This window comes from Monodelphis domestica, chromosome 4 (genome assembly GCF_027887165.1).
Source record: "Monodelphis domestica isolate mMonDom1 chromosome 4, mMonDom1.pri, whole genome shotgun sequence".
Taxonomy (NCBI): domain Eukaryota; kingdom Metazoa; phylum Chordata; class Mammalia; order Didelphimorphia; family Didelphidae; genus Monodelphis; species Monodelphis domestica.
Window position 1 is genome coordinate 21,135,380 of NC_077230.1, and position 19,532 is coordinate 21,154,911.

The following is a 19,532-nucleotide window of genomic DNA, read 5'->3' on the forward strand; positions in this document are numbered from 1 at the left end:
AACATTAAAAGCAATGTAGAAATATATGAATATTTGTGTATATACATATGGAAATGATACTTTAACTATAGCCAAAATCCAGCCACAAAGTGTTTGGCTTTTTTTTTTAATCTTGCATGTTATAGAGGAAATTTCCAAAACACTTGCATGTTGCTTTGAACCGAATAAATAACTTGCCCAGGGAACTAGTCTTTACTTATACATATAACAAATGTAGCCACCACGACCCTGCTTCATCTTCTTGAGAAGAATACATGAACACAAATATTCACATTCATGTATTAACTTCGTGCTATTAGGCTGTAACCATAAAGCAAGCACACCCACAATTTGAATTTGGAATATTTTATCTAATTTGTAAAGGAGAATTTCAACAAAAACGTGTTTCCCTTAAACTTGAGAGGAATGAGGGAGATGGCCCATTTCAGCCAAACTCTGTCTCCTTTGTAAAAAGGTTCTAAGAAAGCATCAGAGGCTGATTGGTTTTGTAATAAACTATTATTTTGAATTTTTCAACTAAGTTTTACAAGAGAGTCAATACTAGAAGAGAATTGGTCAAGAGAAGGGATGTTCTAGGAGGAAACACTAAAGTGCTGGGTCATTGGTGCATTAATTGGTTTAATTCAGGCACAGAACCCTAAAACGAGGGCCAGCGAATGTCAGCACAGATAGGTCCAGCACAGATATGTCGTAGGCATTGTGTGTGTGAGCACGTGTGTTATTTCATGAAGTAATTTCCAGATTGGATGGTTAATCCCCAGTGTTCTAGTAATGATGCCTGTAATTGGAGTGAGAAAGAGTTGAATTCAAATCCCCTCAGATGCTACTTGACCACTTTGGGCAAGTCACATAATCTCTGCCTGTCCGTTTCTTCATCTGTAAAATGGGAAGAAGAAGAATAGCATTTGCCTTCCCGAGTTGCTATGAGAATAAAATTAAATAATGTTTGTAAAGCTCTTTACATACCTTGAAGCCCTACATATTGATAGTTATTATTTTTATATTCTACATGACCATTCCCACAGTTCTAGACCACTCAAGAAAGCATTTAAGGGTCTACTTTGTGCCATGTCCTGTACTAGATGTTAGGAATATAAATACAAAAATGACAAGAAGCTTGGCTTCTGGGAAGATTCAATGCCCTATCAGGGAGAAGTGGCCAGAAAAAAAAAACAAGTTTGCTCTGGGATATTGCAGGTACATGATGCAAACCACAGGGATGGAGATTATCACACTATTCCCCACAGCAATGGAAGTGCTGATTTGATTATTGTTCTCTAAGCAAGAAGTGGACAAAGGAGGGAGGCGTGAAGAGTGTGCTATGGCAGAGAAGCTTATTGGCCAGCCCAAGTGTCCTAGTGGATGGTTGGATAGGATGAAATTTGGTCTAGGGCCAAATAGCCAAGAGAGGACTGACTGACCTTCCAATCCGAGCAGTTCCACCTCAGCACAAAAACTGGATAAATTAGGATGGGGAGTTGGGGGGTGGGGGGGGCAACTTCAATTGTGCTATTGGAGCCAAGTCACATCTACTATTTTATACTACTTAAAGTACCAAAATAGCAAGTTTTCCAGTGAATATAGAGCAGGAACGGATCTTAGAGGTCATCTAGATCAACCCTTTCATATTACAGAGGAGGAAAGAGAAACCCAGAGGGTTCTAAATAACTCACCCAATGACAGAGAGTAAGTAGGTGGCAGGACCATTGATTTGAATCCTAGTCCCCCAGCCTAAGCACTTGATCAGTGCTACTCGGATGGTCTGGTTCCATTCTGCCATCTAAGAAGGCACACACTTCCTTGGACATTTTGGATATGAAGAGCAAGAACATGCATGGAGAACGTTGTCACTTACGGTGCTCACGGTAAGTGATGGGGGCTCAGTTTTCCAAATAATCCCAGGGGTTCTGAATCATTTCCCCCTGTTTTAATAGACCCCAAGAAACTCTTCGGCTTTCAGAAGGTTCTTCAACTTTCATGACTATCGGCATTGCTTTTTCCAAGCAAATGCCTCCTTCCCACCCCATGCTATAGTTAGAACTTAGGAGGAATAAGCCTTAGCTGGCCATAACACGTTGGACTGTAATGAGGGCTACATTTTCTTTTTAATGCCAGAAAATTCTCCTCTCTGTAGTATGTATTTATTTTATGATGTTAGCATGTAGACAAGGCTAAGGGGTGTATAATTCTTCCCAAGAGGCATCTCTTTTAAACATTGCTAGCCTCACAAGGCATTTTCCCATGCCTAAAGGGGCATTCTTTCTAAAGGAAGATGAGGAAATACTTGGGGGGAATTCCTCCTGTCTATGTCAGCAGGGTATTGAAGGAGCCCTCACCATTTGCACAGGACAGGGCAGCCCACTGGACTTTACAGCTTTTCTCAGCACTTCCCTGTATCCTTCACACCAAGTTGTGTACACCCAAGCTGGGGGAGCTGACAGCTCTGGGCCTCTGGCTAAGAAGGAGAGGCAGCAGAAGCAGATCAAGTTTTTAAACTAAATGGCTGTGATTTTTGTGATTTTTTTTAAAGCTCATTTCTCTTTTCTGTTTTCCATCTTAAGAGCTCCTGTCATTGTATACCCTGTTGGAGTATTAGAGCCCTTTTCAGAGCTGAGGAAACTGAGTGACAACCCAAAATTAACTGGGACTGAGCTTGGTTTGGGGGGTTGGGGGGTTTCCCCTCAACTGCCGCTCAGTCTTGGCTACAAAGGCCCATGGGCTAGGACCCGAACCCTGGTTCTTCAGACTCTTTGAGTCTACTTCTGGATTATTTATGTCCTATCAAGTTATTTAGCCAATGAAAACATGAATCATATAAGTACGTGTGCATTTTCATTTAAAGTTTTTCTACCTATCCCCTCCTTGTATCTCCTTTTAGTAAAGCAGCCTATGAGATATATGATTTTAGCAACACACACACACACAAATGTGTGTTGGAGTTAATTAGGTGGTTCAGTGGGTAGAGAGTCAAGCCTGGAGATGGGAAACTTGGGGTTCAACTCTAGCCTTAGATCATGGACAAGTTACTTAACCCTAACTGCTTAGTCCTTACTGCTTTTCTGCCTTAGAATCAATACAGAGCATAAGGGTTAAAAGAAAAAAGAAGAATGTGGCTTTTCTTGCCCATCCCTCCCGCCTTGGTCCAGAACCTTGCCCCTCATTTCTTTCCTCTTCAAAGCCATAGGACAAGCACTGCTTTCTCAGCTTTCCTACCTTTGTACAAAAGGTAACTTTTAGAAAGTCCAGAATTGAGAGCAAGCTCCAGGCAAACTGCAAATATGGCAAAGATTGTTTCCACCCTCACTTTTTCCCTTTTTTCCTCTCCACCGCTCCCTCCCACCACCACCACTCATTCAGACCCCCAGGAAGTGTCTTCACGAGGTCCCTTGCCAAGACACCAAGGGCCTTGGACCCAGCACAGCACACTTCCTACGTGCTCCAACTCCTTTCTCCAGGGCTCCTGCTTTCCAAACTAACCTTTACTTAATCTGTGCAAATGGTTTGGATTGGGGGGAAATTCTGAGGGGGACAAAACCCTGAGCAATGTTCAGCTTTACCCCGCCGATGACTATTACGATTCTGGGAAAAACAGGTTAGGTGAAACAACACCAGTGGGGACAATTAGTTCCACAGAAACATGTTATTCGGTGTTCCTGACAATGATGTTTTATAGCTTTTTGGTGGTAGTTATAATGCAATAAGAATTTGATTTTAATTACTGCTTCAAGAGACTAGATACGGCAAGCTTACAGTCTGAATAAGGCAAGCTTACAAAGAAGCAACCCTTTTTTTTCACCTTTTTAGGGACCAAGGAGGGGACTGCAATGGCCAAAAATCCCTGACAATTACCCTGGAGTCTGCCAGACCTGCTCTTCTGCCCCGGGTCAGAATTACTCTAGGAAATTCATGCCTAATGGGAAAATATGTTCGGTTGAATATTTTGTCTTAATTGGCAAAACTCGATTGGCAGTGATGCTCTCTTTCCTCTCTATCCACTTAAATGAACAAAGTTTCTCCTTCCTTTCTTAGGCCACTAAGTGGATTCTGATGCTGCATTGTACTTACCAAATAGCTTACAATTATTTGGTATTCGTTCCTCATAGCACCTGAAGGTGGTGGTCAGCATCTTTTTTTTTTCAAACAAAGGAAATGGCGGTGTATGAAACTTAGTAGAGGTTGTGGAAGATGGGACTGACTTTTTGGCCTTGACCTCAGCAAGACTGTAGCTACTGCATCTATCTGTCACATTATTCATAGCGATTAAACTCTGTAACATCAGCCATATGGCTACATTGGGTTATTAATTTACAAGGCTCCAAAAAACACACTAAACAAACTTCTGCAACACTATCTTTGGATCTTGACACCGGAGGCTTCAGACCCTTAGCACAGGCTTTGTCTGATGCTAGATGTTGTTTTTTGCAGAGTATTTGAGAATTGGAAAAACACCTGAAAACAATCCGCACTGAGATTTCAGCAGTCAGGGAGAACTATTATTTGTGGGTAGGGTAATGAAGCGTGATACTAAAAAAGAAAGAAAGAAAAGAGTATGGATGAATCATTTTTTTAATCAACAGAAGAGAGTATGAGATAGATAGATAGATAAATAGAAGGGGACAGAGAGACGCTTGAGAGTGTTGGAACTATTGTGTAAAATTCAAAATATAAAGAAAAGACACCAAACTGTACATGGTGGAGATTCAAGGTTCCATACACTGACTTTTTATATTCTTTGTGTTGAGAAATACATCTGTCAAGTACATAATAATAAAAAGGAATTTTTTTTAATCAAAGGAAGTAAAAATAAAAAGAAATACAATTTCATCCTCTAAAGGGACAGATGAGGGACTATAGGTATAAGATTTGGCATCTGCTGGATGTATCTCATCTCTCAAAATCAATTGATTTTGCAGAACTGGTTTTGCTTGTTACAAGGAAAGATTCAGTGATTAAGGGGATGGAGAGAGTTTATCAGGAAATATGCAGTAAAAATCAAAAGACATCAATAACCTTTTTTTTTTTAAAGAAAGAAGAACATTAGTTATCTCAAGAACTAAGCCAGGGCTAGAGTTTTACATTTAGTAAATCCTCTTTCCTGCCCAAACCAGAGTTCTGTACTCTAGATATTCAAGTTCCTTATCTGGATTCCAGAGGAATTAGCATAACTGCACAAGAGAAGACAATCAGTAACCTTTTGAAAACAGCAAATTGGGGGGGAAAAACAGTAGAAATATATCTCAAACTGTCACCACTTCTGCAAGAATCTTTCCTGTTTTTTTTCCACTTCATTGAGGACTTTCATAATAGGTTTGAGGGTGAGATATAAGGAGAGTCATTCAGAGCTATCCATATTAATATTTATTAGCTTATTATGCAAGATTCTGCCAAGGCACCATAGGAACCTAACACTCATTGGTTGATTGCCCTGGAAACACCACCATTACTCTTAAGCTTTCAAGACAATGTTAACATTAGTGTTAAATTTTGATCAATGCTCAGAATAATTTATTTTCATATTCTGATCTTTTTATCTCACTTCCCTGGATCTTGGATATTAATAAGGAGGGCTTAAATAGTGCAGTTTCTATAAAGGTGGTCTTATGCTTTTCTCATGAATGAGAAAACTTTACCCAGGAATCCACAGGAATCTACCAAATAAACAAGCTATCTATCTTCCTATATTATCAGGCGTAGGATCACAGAACCATAGATTTTGATCTGGGAGGGACCTCATAAGCCATCCAGACCAGTGCTCCTCTTACAGAGAAGGAAACCTAGGTCTAGAAAAGGGATGTGAATTGCCCAAAGCCACATAAGTAATAGGTAACAAAGAAAAGCTTTGAATCCACTTTCTTTGATAGCAAGGATAAGTTTTCTGTTGTTCCATAGTAAATTTTCAAGTAGCTACTCTTGGGCTTCAGGGTGTACACTTATGGAATCTAAAAATAAAATTTGGAAAAGATCTCCATAGATTATCTAGTCCTTCTGACCTCCTTCTGAGACCATTTTGTTTACTCTGGCTGTAAGGTAATTACATAAATTTTCTATACCCTGTCAGAGTCATCAACAAAATTAGATTTTTCTCTGGGAGGGAGGGGTCAAATATAAGAGAACTTTTTTTTTATTTAATTAGATGATTTAGAATAATATTCCATGGTTGCAAGACTCATGTTCCTTCCCTCCCCTTCCCCCACCCCCCTCCCATATATGACACACAATTCCACTGGGTTAAACATGTGCCATCGATCAAAACCCATTTCCTTATTATTAGTATTTGCACTAGGGTGATCTTTTAGAATCCACTTTCCCAGTCATAGTCCCACTGACCCACGTGATCAAGTGGTTGTTTTTGTTCTGTGTTTCTTTTCCCACAGTTCTTCCTCTGGATGTGGATAGTGTTCTTTCTCGTAGATCGCTCCAAGTTGTTCAGGATCACTGCATTGCCACTAATGGAGAAGTCCATTACATTCAATTGTCCCACAGTGTATCAGTCTCTGTGTACAATGTTCTCCTGGTTCTGTTCCTCTCGCTCTGCATCACTTCCTGGAGGTCGTTCCAGTCTCCATGGAATTCCTCCACTTTATTATTCCTTTTAGCACAATAGTATTCCATCACCAACATACACCACAATTTGTTCAGCCATTCCCCAATTGAAGGGCATCCCCTCGTTTTCCAATTTTTTGCCACCACAAAGAGCACAGCTATGAATATTCTTGTACAAGTCTTTATCCTTATTATCTCTTTGGGGTACAAGCCCAGGCTCAAAAGGCAAACAGTCTTTTATCGCCCTTTGGGCATAGTTCCAAATTGCCCTCCAGAATGGTTGGATCAGTTCACAACTCCACCAGCAATGAATTAATGTCCCTACTTTGCCACATCCCCTCCAGCATTCACTGCTTTCCTCTGCTGTCATGTTAGCCAATCTGCTAGGTGTGAGGTGATACCTCAGAGTTGTTTTGATTTGCATTTCTCTGATTATAAGATATTTAGAAGACTTTTTCATGTGCTTATTAATAGTTTTAATTTCTTTATCTGAAAATTGCCTATTCATGTCCCTTGCCCATTTATCAACTGGGGAATGGCTTATACAATTGTACAATTGATTTAGTTCCTTATAAATCTGAGTGATTAGGCCTTTGTCAGAGGTTTTTGTTTTAAAGATTGTTTCCCAATTTGTCGTTTCCCTTCTAATTTTGGTTGCATTGGTTTTGTTTGTACAAAACCTTTTTAATTTGATGTAATCAAAATTATTGATTTTACATTTTGTGATTTTTTTTTCCTAGCTCCTGCTTGGTTTTTAAAGTCTTTCCTTTCCCAGAGATCTGACATGTATACTATTCTGTGTTCGCCTAATTTGCTTATAGTTTCCTTCTTTAATTCAGGTCATTTACCCATTCTGAGTTTATCTTGGTGTAGGGTGTGAGATGTTGAGCCAAACCTAATCTCTCCCACACTGTTTTCCAATTTTCCCAGTAGTTTTTATCAAATAGTGGATTTTGAGTCCCAGAAACTGGGATCCCTGGGCTTATCATAGACTGTCTTGCTGAGGTCACTTACCCCAAGTCTATTCTATTGATCCTTCCTTCTGTCTCTTAGCCAGTACCATATTGTTTTTATGACCACTGCTTTATAGTACAGTTTAAGATCTGGTACTACTAGGTCACCTTCCTTCGCATTTTTTTCCATGATTTCCCTTGATATTCTTGATCTTTTGTTCTTCCAAATAAACTTTGTTATTGTTTTTATCTAATTCTAAAAAAAAGGGTTTTGGTAGTTCGATGGATATGGCCCCAAATAAGTAAATTAGTTTGGGTAGGATTGTCATTTTTATTATGTTAGCTCGTCCTACCAATGAGCAATTAATGTTTTTACAATTGTTTAGATCTAGTTTTAATTGTGTGGAGAGTGTTTTATAGTTGTGTTCATATAGTTCCTGTGTTTGTCTTGGCAAATGGATTCCTAAGTATTTTATACTGTCTGTGATGATTTTAAAGGGAATTTCTTTTTCTAACTCTTGCTACTGGGATGAGTTGGAAGTATATAGAAATGCTGATGACTTATGTGGGAGAACTTCTTTTTTAAATTATCACATGAATGTTTCCCTGAGCCCTTCAGAATTCTATCTAGCTAAATCACAAATGGAAGTAGTGTTCAAGGCACTGGTATGGGACCCAAATCTACTAAAATGGTGCTACTCTCCTCCCTGGTCCATAGCACCTTACAAACACACTAAAATTCTCACTTGGACTAAATACTTGGGGAGATGGAGAGAAAATTCTCTGAGCTCCTAGGACTCAACAGACTTGTAATCTCACCATACTAAAATGAGTTCAATTTTTTGTTTTGTTTTGTTTTAAATATCCCTGCCTATTGAAAACACATTATCAAGGGGCAGCTAAGTGGCTCTTTGGAATGAGAGCCAGTACTAGAGACAGAAGGTCCTGAGTTCAGATCTGGCCTGTAGCACTTCCTAGCTATGTGTCCCTGGGCAAGTCACTTAACCCCCATTGCCCAGCCCTCACCATTCTTCTATCTTGGAACCAATACGCAGAATTAATTCTAAGGTAGAATGTAAGCATTTAAAATATCTAGTCAAAGCTGCATCATTATAACATGGCTTACATTGAGATTGCTTATAAAAGTAACCCAGTGGGAAGCTGGATGACGCAATGGATAGAACATCTGGCCTGGTGTTGAGAAGATCTGGGTTCAAATCTAGCCTCAAATACTTCCTAGCTGTGTGACTCTGGACAAGTCACAACCCCATTTGCATAGTCCTTGCCCTTCTGTGATAGAGTTGTTACTAAAAAGGAAAGAAAGAGTTATTAGTACAGAAATATTTAAAAAGTAACCTAAGGGAGAAAACTAATACCCATCCAGACTTTCCCCTTTGAGGGATTGTAGAAATCAGAAGGGAGTTGTAAGGGCTTCCTTTATTTTTTTGGTGCATGAAATATGAACCTTTTTTCTTCGTATTTTCTTTCTCTTGAGAAATCTAGTGTAGTGGAAATGACAAGAGGTGGTACTTGACCCCAGGAGAGAATTTTAATGGCTCTTGCCCCAGTTTTCCTCCTCCCAGATCTGCAGCTTAATGTTCTTGTCATTGTTTGCAATTATAGATTTCATTCTAGCAGATGAAGAAAATGACATATTTTGAAGACATGGCGACCTCACCAAGGGTCATTTTAGTGTTCTGGTACAAAGTAGCATCATAATGGCCTGGAAAAAATTTACACCCAAAAATAAAGATGCTTTCTCCCCTACAGTCAGCTCATAACAGCCTACAGTTCACTAAAAGCTCATTCCGTGCTTTTCATGATTCATTATATGGCTCCCAGCCCTTTTTACCCATAATTCTGCTGGAATTCTGGTTAACTTTATTAAAAAAAAATCTCCCAGGAGGACCTCTAGGTTTTAATACTCATTCAAAAACTTCCAGTCTAAAGATTCTATCTCTAAAAAAGCAAGGCAGCCAGCCAGTCAGTACCAAGAAAACATATTAAAGCTGATACCACAAACCCTCTTGGGTCAAAAGTAATGAAAACCATTTTTCTCTAGGTGACATTCTGTTCCTTGGCAACCTAGACTGAGAGGTTCTTCCCTGCACTTCCATGGTTACAAAGATAAAAAAAAAAACCAACCAGCTTCCCATCATTCAAGCTCTCCCTTCCATAGTATCTGGTTGGAATAAATGATTTTTCTGACCTGATCTCCATTGATTTTTGCATTTGAAAAATACAATTTGAACAAATTTATTGAAAATACAAAACTAATCTTCAGGGTTTACGTTTATGCAACAAGATTAAAAAAAATTACTGCCTAATAACCTCTAGGAAAACCAGCTATTAAAAATGCATGATCAACTAATAATCCTTTATAAAAAATTCTAGTATTAAACTTCCAATGACTGGATGGAATATTATTCCCTTCAGACTTCCTCAGCTCAGCCCTGTAGCTGTGCAGTACAGAACATCAGAGTGGGTCTTAAAAAACAACTTTTCATGATTCAAAGATGAATTCAATGCATTAAAAAAAAATTACTTAATCTTCATTTGTAAATATCCTGGAAATCCAACATCATTGTGTCCCATGCAGTGGGCAAGTCAAGTCAGCATTTATCAGAGATCTGATAATCCATATAATTGTGAGCTCCTTGAATTCAGGGACTATTTTGTGTCTCTTTTTGAACCCCCAGTGCTTAGCACAGTGCTCGCCCCATAGTAGGCACTTAATAAATGCTTACTGATTGACTAACTGATCTGATTCTTCTTTTTATTTTGGAAGAAACAACACAAGGACATTCAGCTCAGGAGTTTCTGATGGTATTTTGGGGCAGTGAACTGTAGCTGGAGAATGTCTGTCAGTGAGAGGGAAGCTTCTGATCTTCCTGCTTGGAAAGAAGAAATGAAGAAAGATGGTACCTCAGGCTGAGTATGGTATTTCCAGAGGCTCTTCTCTTCAGTAGTCTATGCCTGAAACGTGAGACTGGAAACTACAGCATGTGCTGTTACAACGTCCTGGAATTATCCAAGAGCAGCTCATTGCTGTCCATTCTCATTCCAATCATTTTTCTGTTTCTGAAAACTGATGTTAAAGAACTTGGGAAAAGCCATTAGTAGCCGTGGAGAGATGAGGCCTGTATAGTGATGGTTTTCTGCACTCACTAGACAGTCCTGACTTTCTTCTCATAGTCAAATGTCATGGAATAATAGCATCTTTAAATTATCATTTCCTAAGTCCTGAGAACATAAAACTTCCTCTTTCCAGTAAGTATCTTTATATTTGTTAAGTACCAAAATGTACAAAGGACCAAACTCTACTCCCCTCCCCCTTCCCTTATTAAAAGGCTTACCCAACGAATTCCCTCTCAACTTGATACTTCTTTTGGAGCCAACATAGAATTGTAAGACAAATGTTGTGTTCACCATCAATATCCTTCCAAGCATCAATATCCTTTCTGGGTCTTTCCCCATCCTGTGTTGGTGAACCTATGGCACACATGCCAGAGTGGGTTGCTCCCTTCCCCTTCTCCATGCTGCCTGAGAACATTTCTCCCATCACCCACTCCTCTGCCCAGCAGTCCAATAGGAACACTTCCTCCCTCCCCTGTCTGGGATAAGGTGGAGACCTCACATATGTGTAAGGGCTGAAGTTTGGGCACTTGGTCTCTAAAAGGTTCACCATCACTGCCCCATCCAGTCATTTCAGAACTCTTCCCTCCAGTGTCCTCATTCTGGTGTTCTGTTGAACCATACCATTCCCCCTTCCCTATTTCAGGGAGGAAAGAAAAACCAATTTATACCAAAGGGTTAAGGATATCATAATGTCCCTTTCTTGGGAGAATTGGCTTTCTTCAAAAGAGGAGCCAAGAGAGGGCAATGTTTGGCCCCAAAGAAAAAAATCTCCTACAGTAGGTATTTTAGACACTTGAATTCTAGAGTAAGGGAGATATTATGGTGAGGGGTATCTCCTGGAAGCTCTCAAACCATACATTATAGGCCATCTGACACTTCTATAAATCAGAGATGCAAAAGGCCATCCCTGCACAGAAAAGTGAACACTAAATAAATACACAACTGTAAGTATGTTTATCTTCCATTCTCTGTTCTAGTTGTTGGATTTATGTTTGCCTTTGGGGTGGGCAGTGACAAAACAACATTTCCCCATGACCTCTCCAGCAGTAGGTTATTTTACCTTGGCCCTTCTACCAGCAATCCCCTCCTTCTGCCAACCAGAAGTCGATTTCTAACCAACCTGAGGGCATCACCGTTTTAAATGCCTTTTAAATGTTTTAAATGTGCTTTCCCACAAATATCTTGTGAACTTATGTCATGTTCAGTCTTGTCACTATGGAAAACACCACACAGAGCAATAGGTGAGGAAAGACCCAAAATGATAAGGTCTTGTTTCCCTGCCTTCCTTCTACACCCGAGGAAAGGCTATCTAGCAGAGAGCCGTTGACCAAGCCCCCAGTGTCGTTGGCCATCTCTTCTGGTGGAGCCCTTGGGGATAGGAGCTTGGAGATGAGGCTACTGAACTTGCTCTCAGTGGCAGAGGGAGGACCTTCCGATGGGGCCTCGCTGGACATGGTGAAGTTCAGTTCTTCAGGATCCAGGCAGAGACCCTCATGGGATCGGTGAAAGTCAACCGTGCTCAAGTCTCCACTGGCCACAGAGGATGGGGAGGCGCAGGGGACATCCCTGACAAGACCGTAGCTCTCCATCCACTCTTTGAGCCACTCCATCTGGCAGTCACAGTGCCAAGGGTTCCGAAACAAGTACAGGTGGCCCAGGAAGTAGACAGGCTGGAAGACAGAGAAGGGCAATAAGGTGAGGTTGTTGCTGTTTAGGTGCAGAGCCACGAGGCTGGTGAGGTTCTCAAAGGCTCCTTCTTCAATGTACCGTATCCTGTTCCTGTCCAGGTAGAGCACTTCCAACTCCACCAGGTCGCGGAACCAAGCCCTAGATACGGTGCTCAGGGAGTTGCCCCCGAGATTGAGCATCTTTAGGTGGCCCAGTCCCTCAAAGGAGCTCCCCGGAAGACTGTGGAGGAGATTGTCGTTGAGGTAGAGGTACTCCATGACCTGGCAGTCCTGGAATGCCCCCGCATGCACCACAGTGATCCTGTTGTCTTGCAGACTCAGAGAACGCAGCCCGCCCAGACCCTGCAGCGAGTTGTAGGCGATGGCCTCGATCCAATTTCGCTCTAAGTAGAGACGAGTCAGGTTCTCCATCCCCCTGATGGCTCCGGGCACCCGGCGGAAGTGGTTCTGGAAGCAGGAGAGCTCTTGCAAGGCAGGGAGGTCCACAAAGATCCGGTCAGGGATGCTGAACAAGTTGCAGCCTGCCAAGTCCAGCCTGACCAGGCGTCGAAGGGCAGCAAAAGTCCTCGTGTGCAGGTAGCGGATGTCCTCGTTGTAGGCAATTCTCAGCTCCACTAGGTTAGGCAGCCCCTTGAAGGCCCCTGGAGTGATGAAGGAAATGTTGTTGTGGCTTAGAGACAGTTGTCGGAGGGAGGGCAGGGTCCCAAAGGCCCGCTCTGCCAGGAATTTGATGCCGTTCTTGTCCAGGTTGATGAAGGAGGCCTCGCAGGGGAACTCACTGGGCACCTGCAGGAGTCCGGTCCTATCACACAGCACAGAGCAGCTGCGCTCATGAGTGCAGGTGCAGCCGGTTGGACAGGTGCGGACGCATGCCCAGAGAGCATGGGCACAGGGGAAGCAGAGGATCGCTTTTCCAGAGAGAGGATACCAGCAACAGCAGGGGGAGAAGTGAATATTGGGCAGAAAGGGAGGGAAGTGGGCAAAGAACAGAGGACCATGCAGGTAGAAAAGGGGGGAAAGGGAGAAAAGAAAAAGGTGAGCAATTAGTAAGAATCATAACCTCAAACAGCATACAGACATTCAAGGCCTTCCAGTCTGCTTTTCCAGTTTTATTTCCCAACTCAATCAACCCAACTATTATACCCTACAAAACACTTTTCTACATACAATACCCTTAGACTTTGGGGACAGCTGAGTGGCACAGGGGATAGGGTGCCCAGTCTGGAGGCAGGAAGACTCATCTCCCTGAATCCAAATCTGAGCTCAGACACTTATTAGCTGTATGACCCTGGATAAGTCACTTGGCCCTGTTTGCCTCAGTTTCCTCTGTTTCATCTATAAAATGAGCTAGAGAAGAAAATGGCAAGTGGCTCCTGTATCTCTGCCAAGAAAACCCCAAATGGGGTCCCAGAGAGCCAGTCACAATTGAACAAAACTTTTGCTTGTATAATTTACTCTCCTTCCCTCCCATCTATTTGAAACCTATTGTAATGAGGTCTCCATTGGGGGTTATTTTTATAAAGAGAAAAGATTCTCCTGGGTGGCCACAGGAGAAGAAAGATTCATATGCTTACTTCCTCTGCCTGCCCCACATTGTGGAATGGGGGTGTCACCAGCCTCATCTAGCTACTTTCCTCACACCAAAAATAATTTCTTTATAGTTTAAGCATTTGGTTTCATCCTAGAAGGAAGGAGGGGAACACCTTGAGCATCTAGGTAGTAGAATGAAGGAGAACATCACACAAGCTCACAGTGGTAGCTCAACCATTCTCTCACCTTTCTATTGAGCTCACCCTTTGCTAAAGGGGGGAAAAAACCTGGATTCACATTTGTTCAAGCACTGTTTATAGAGCAATACAGGTGCGTGTGTTGGTAAATGTTTAACAACTGAGAAGGAGAAGATGGGGATGTATAACATATGTTTTTAAATTTAACTGAATCATTCACATTTGGGGATCTTAAATTGTCCTATAAAGCAGTGATCATCAAAACAATCTAGTACTGGCTAAGAGACAGAAAGGGGGATCGATGGAATAGACTAGGGGTAAGTGACCTCAACAATCTAGTTTTGATAAACCCAAATATCTTAGCTTTCGAGATAAGAACTCACTATTTGACCAAAACTGCTGAGAACATTGGAAAAGAGTATGGCAAAAATTAGGTTTAGATCAATATCTCATACCCTATACCAGCATTGGCAAAGGCGTGGCATGCCTGCCCCAACAGTATGGAAGAGACTGCTCCATTCTCTCTTTCCAAAGTGCCTGAGGACATTTTTTGCATATCCTACTCCTCTGTCCAGCTGCTCAATGCAAGCACTTCTTCCTATTGCTGTCTGGGGTTATGTGTGGGGCTCATAGACAGCTTGAAGTTGCAGTTTGGGCATGCAAATTCAAAAAGGTTCACCAACACAGCCCTACACCAAGATAAGTCAAAATGCGCATATGATTTAGACTTAAAGGATGGTATTATAAGTAAATTGGGGGAACATAAAATAATTTACTTGTCAGATCTATGGAGAAGGGAAGAATTTATGGCCAAACAAGACAGAGAACATTACAAGATATAAAATGAATAGATTATGTTAGACAAAAAAAGTTTTTGTACAAACAAAATCAATGCAACCAAGATTAGAAGGGAAACAACAAACTGGGGGGGAAATATTTGTTACAAATTTCTCTGATAAAAGTCTAATTTCTCAAATATATGAAGAACTAAATCAAATTTATAAGAATAAAAGTTATTCCCCAATTGACAAATGGTCAAGGATATGCATTACTCATATTTTCATAAGTCTTAAGATCTTAAGATCAATGAAACAATAAGTCAAGTACTGATTTCTGGGGTGTAAATGTTGACACTGAAGATTTAACAATTGGCTCCAAAGTTGGTTAGAGCTGGATCCAGCATACCCATTATCCTGATTATTATCTACTTTAATTACTTTCTAAAAAAGAACATATCCTGCCTCATCTAGTAGATGATAACTCCTTGCCTAGGCAGTGTAAGTGGAGAGTGGATTCTGATAAATGTTCACTAATTAGTACATGAGGTGTCAGGAAAGGGAAAAGAATCTAAATTTTAGCCGATTGGTGGAAGAGTGAGGGCCCAGGACTCTGTGCCTGGGCAAACACAGGGAGAATCTTTTACTCCTGCTCTGCCAGGGGTGACAGTGTTGGCTTTAAGGGGATGTGTCTGGAATCCTAACTAAGCTTGCTTACATTGACGGTGAAGCAGAAATGTCCTGCTCTGGGGATTGGTGTGTTCTGAACACTCTTTCCAAATGAGGGTAGAATTTGGAGTCAAGAAGACCTGGGTTCACATCCCCTATCTGACACTTACTAGCTCTGTAACCATGGGCTCCTTAACCTTTCTGGGCCTCATATTTCAAATGGGCAGGGGGCAACTAGGTAGCACAGTGGATAGAGAGCCAGGCCTAGAGATGGGAGGTTGTGAGTTCAAATCTGATCTCAGCTACTCCTAGCTGTTTGATTCTGGACTAGTCACTTAACCCCAATTGCCTAGCCCTTACCATTCTTCTGCCTTGGAGTCAATACACAGTTTTGATTCTAAAATGGAAGTTAAGGGGAAAGGAAGGAAGGAAGGAAGGAAGGAAGGAAGGAAGGAAGGAAGGAAGGAAGGAAGGAAGGAAGGAAGGAAGGAAGGAAGGAAGGAAGGAAGGAAGGAAGGAAGGAAGGAAGGAAGGAAGGAAGGAAGGAAGGAAGAAAAAGAGCTGTAACATCTGGAGTTATTGTGAGGTTTGGGATTCACAAGTGCAGTGAGAGGAAGGATGTGACATCACAAAACAGAACACAGTGTCCCCAGAGAGAATGTAATGAAAACCAACTTCAAGAGGGGAAATATTCGCACTAAGAAAAAACTGACTAGGAGGAAGGAAACAGCTCAGGTCTGCTTCAATACTTGGTGGAATCAGGCACCCAAACCAATAAGAATCTTTTGTTTATGCAGATTATAGCTATTGATATTTATCACGTTGGAAACTTAAATGTCAATATTGTTTTGAAAATAGTTTTTACCTCCTAGACACCCTGAAAAGATTTGTGGATCCCCAGGAGTTTCCGGACTACACTTTGAAAAACATTGCCTCAAAGAGCTATGGTCAGCAATTATGATTAGCCCTCAGTTCCAGGTAATTCACGTCAACAAGGATTTGTCAAGTGCCTCCTGGAAGCAAGAGCATAGTGCGAGTTGCTAGAGATGCAAAACCAAAAATGGAACAGTGACTGCCTTCTAGAAAGGACTGGCATAATCATGGAGTTAGGGGAGTACCATGGGCAGGAACGGTGAGTAATGAGGGGGAGTGGAGGGGAGATCCAGACAAAGTATTCTTGGAATATTTGAGGAGGGAGAGAACAATTTCAAGTTGGAGAATTAGGGAACATTTAGGAAGTGAGCTGAACATTGATGAAAAATAAGTATGGATTCCGAAAAGTGTGGAGCTCTCATCAGGTATTGGGGATGGTCCTTGCCAATGCACCTGGATGACAGCCACAGAGTTCAGAAAACAGCTGGTAGCTAACTGCAGTTGAAATATAGAGTTCATGCAATACAAGATGTGCCAACTGTCTTAATATAGTTGTTTTTGTTTAGCCCTTGCTTTCTGTCTTAGAATAGATATTGGTTCCAAGGCAGAAGAGCAGTAAAGACTAGACAAGTGGGATTAAGGGACTTGCCCAGGGTCATGCAGCTGGGAAGTGTCTAAAGCCAGATTTGAAATCAAGACCTCCCACCTTCAGGCTTGGCTCACTATCCACTGGACCACCTAGCTACCTAGCTGCCTCCTACTATAGTTTTAATCTATAATGCTTTCTCCTGCACTAAGAGTTTTGGGACATTCTTTAGTATAGGAGGTAGAAGATTTAGCACCTTAAAAATCAGGCTAAGTTGGAATTTTTTTCCAGAAATAACAGGGAACTACTAGAGGATTTTAAGCAAGGGTGAACCTATGCCTTTTAAAAATTGTTTTAGTAATTATGTAATGGGTTAGGAAGGAGACTAATAGAAAGTTATCACAATAGCTGAGAAATGAGGAAGATGTGAATGATGGCTGCAGACCTATGAGTGGCAAAAAAAGGGCGCACATATTTATTGTTTTATGTATCTATAATACATTATAGGCATAGAATCAGCAAAATATGACAAATGATTGAATGAGGGAGCGGGGACAGTTAAAGGTGACTAAGATTTTGGACCTGGGTGACTGGAATAATTCTCAGCATGTAAGATACCCCCTCCTTTGCGATAAATGGAGCATCTTCATGATGAAACGTTTAGGAAATATCTCTTTGTGGAATGGAAGAGATTTATATTAATTGTCAATTGATGTAAGGTACTGCGACTATTAGAGACAATTATTTTGTTACCTCATACAAGTAGCAAAAGAACATTGTTGTAATATACATTGCCAGTATATGTACAAATATATACTTATGGCTTTCAGATGGGATCCTAACCGTTTTGATGAGAAAATGATCTGTGATATAAATGCGAGAACTCATTTCCCTTTATAAACATTATGGAGTGATGTCTTGCTTACGTTAGAAATATATTATAAAATTTTTGTATTGAAAACTAGAGAAATAGGAGTGTAAGGAAACAGTTTTAAGAGCACCAGAGAGATAGGAGACTGTTAAAAGGCCTTCAGAGTTGCAAAGCATGATGGATATGTTGGCTAATTTGCCTATGTCATCTTAAGACAAAAGAGGGTAAAATTAAAACAATGAGAAATCATATGAAAAATGTAGAAAATGAGGTATGATTTTAAAAGGACTTTGAAGTGCCTTTGAAAAAGAATTTGTTGGTCAATGGATATGAATCGACGATTTTCAGATGATAAAATCAAAACTGTCAATAATCATATGAAAAAAATGTTCTAAATCCCTCCTATTTAGAGAAATGCAAACCAAAACAATCCTGAGGTACCACCAAACACCTAGCAAATTGGCCAATATGACAGTAAAGAAAAGCGATGAATATTAGAGGGGACATGGCACAAATGGGACACTAATAAATTGCTGGTGGAGTTGTGAATTGATCCAACTATTCTGGAGGGCAGTTTGGAATTATGCCCAAAGGGCTTTAAAAGAATGCATGCCCTTTGATCCAGCCATACAACTTCTGGGTTTGTATCCTAAAGAGATAAGAAAAATGGGAAAGGATCTGTTTGTACAAAAATATTTATAGCTGTGCTTTTTGTGGTGGTAAAGAAAATGGAAAACAAGAGGGTGTCCCGTGATTGGGAAATGGCTGAATAAATTGTGGTATATGATAGTGATGGAATACTCTTGTGCTATAAGGAATGATGAGCCACTCAATTTCTAGAACTGGAAAGACCTCCATGAACTGATGCAAAGTGAAATAAGAAGAACCAGGAGAACATTATACACAGTAACTGAAACATTGTGGGATGATCAAATGTGATTGACTCAGCTACTAATAGCACTGCAATGATCCTGGACAGTCCTGAGGGACTTATGAGAAAGAATGCTATCCACATCTAGAAAAAGAAATGTGAGAGTGGAAATTCAGAAGAAAAACATATGGTTTATTGCTTGTTATATGGATTTATGATTTGGGGTTTGGGTTTTAAAAGATAATTCTACACAAAAATGAATAATATGGAAGTAGGTTTTGAGTGATGATATATGTATAACCCAGTGGAATTGCTTGTCAATTCCAGGAGAGGGGAGAGAAGAAGGGAGAGAGACAACAAGAATCATGTAACCATGGGAAATTTTAAAAATAAATTTTAAAAAGAATTTGATAAGAGAAATGTGGGAAGTTAGATTGTTTTAGTAAAAAGTGAGGTTCTGAATATTAAAAATAAGTTGTTGAATGAAAAGAAAATAAGCATTTGTATAGCACCTACTATGTGCCAGGCACTATGCTAAGCACTTTATAAATAATGTTTCATTTGATCCTCACAACCACCCTGCAAGGTAGATGCTGTTATTATCCCCATCTTATAGTTGAGAAAACTGAAGTAAACAGAGGATAAGTGACTTGTCCAGGGACACAGAGCTTGTAAGGGCCTGAGCCAGGATTCAGATTCAGGTCATCTTGACTTCAGGTCCAGTGCTCTAATCATTGCTCCATCCAGCTGCCCCATAATGGAATGGCAGAAGTTAGAGAAGAATCTAACAAAGAACTTGGGGAGAAAACAACCTAGCCTAGGAAGGTCAACTGACCC

General features: G+C 40.7%; 1 protein-coding gene across 1 annotated transcript; it reads right to left on the reverse strand.

The window, feature by feature from the left end:
• Nucleotides 1-7,274: 7,274 nt before the first annotated feature.
• Nucleotides 7,275-13,366, reverse strand: NYX (nyctalopin; the record flags this gene model as incomplete). Its single annotated transcript, XM_056826076.1, has 1 exon — nucleotides 7,275-13,366. A coding segment is annotated over one exon (1,542 nt), but the record flags the coding sequence as incomplete, so codon positions are not given.
• Between the last annotated feature and the right edge of the window lie 6,166 nt (nucleotides 13,367-19,532).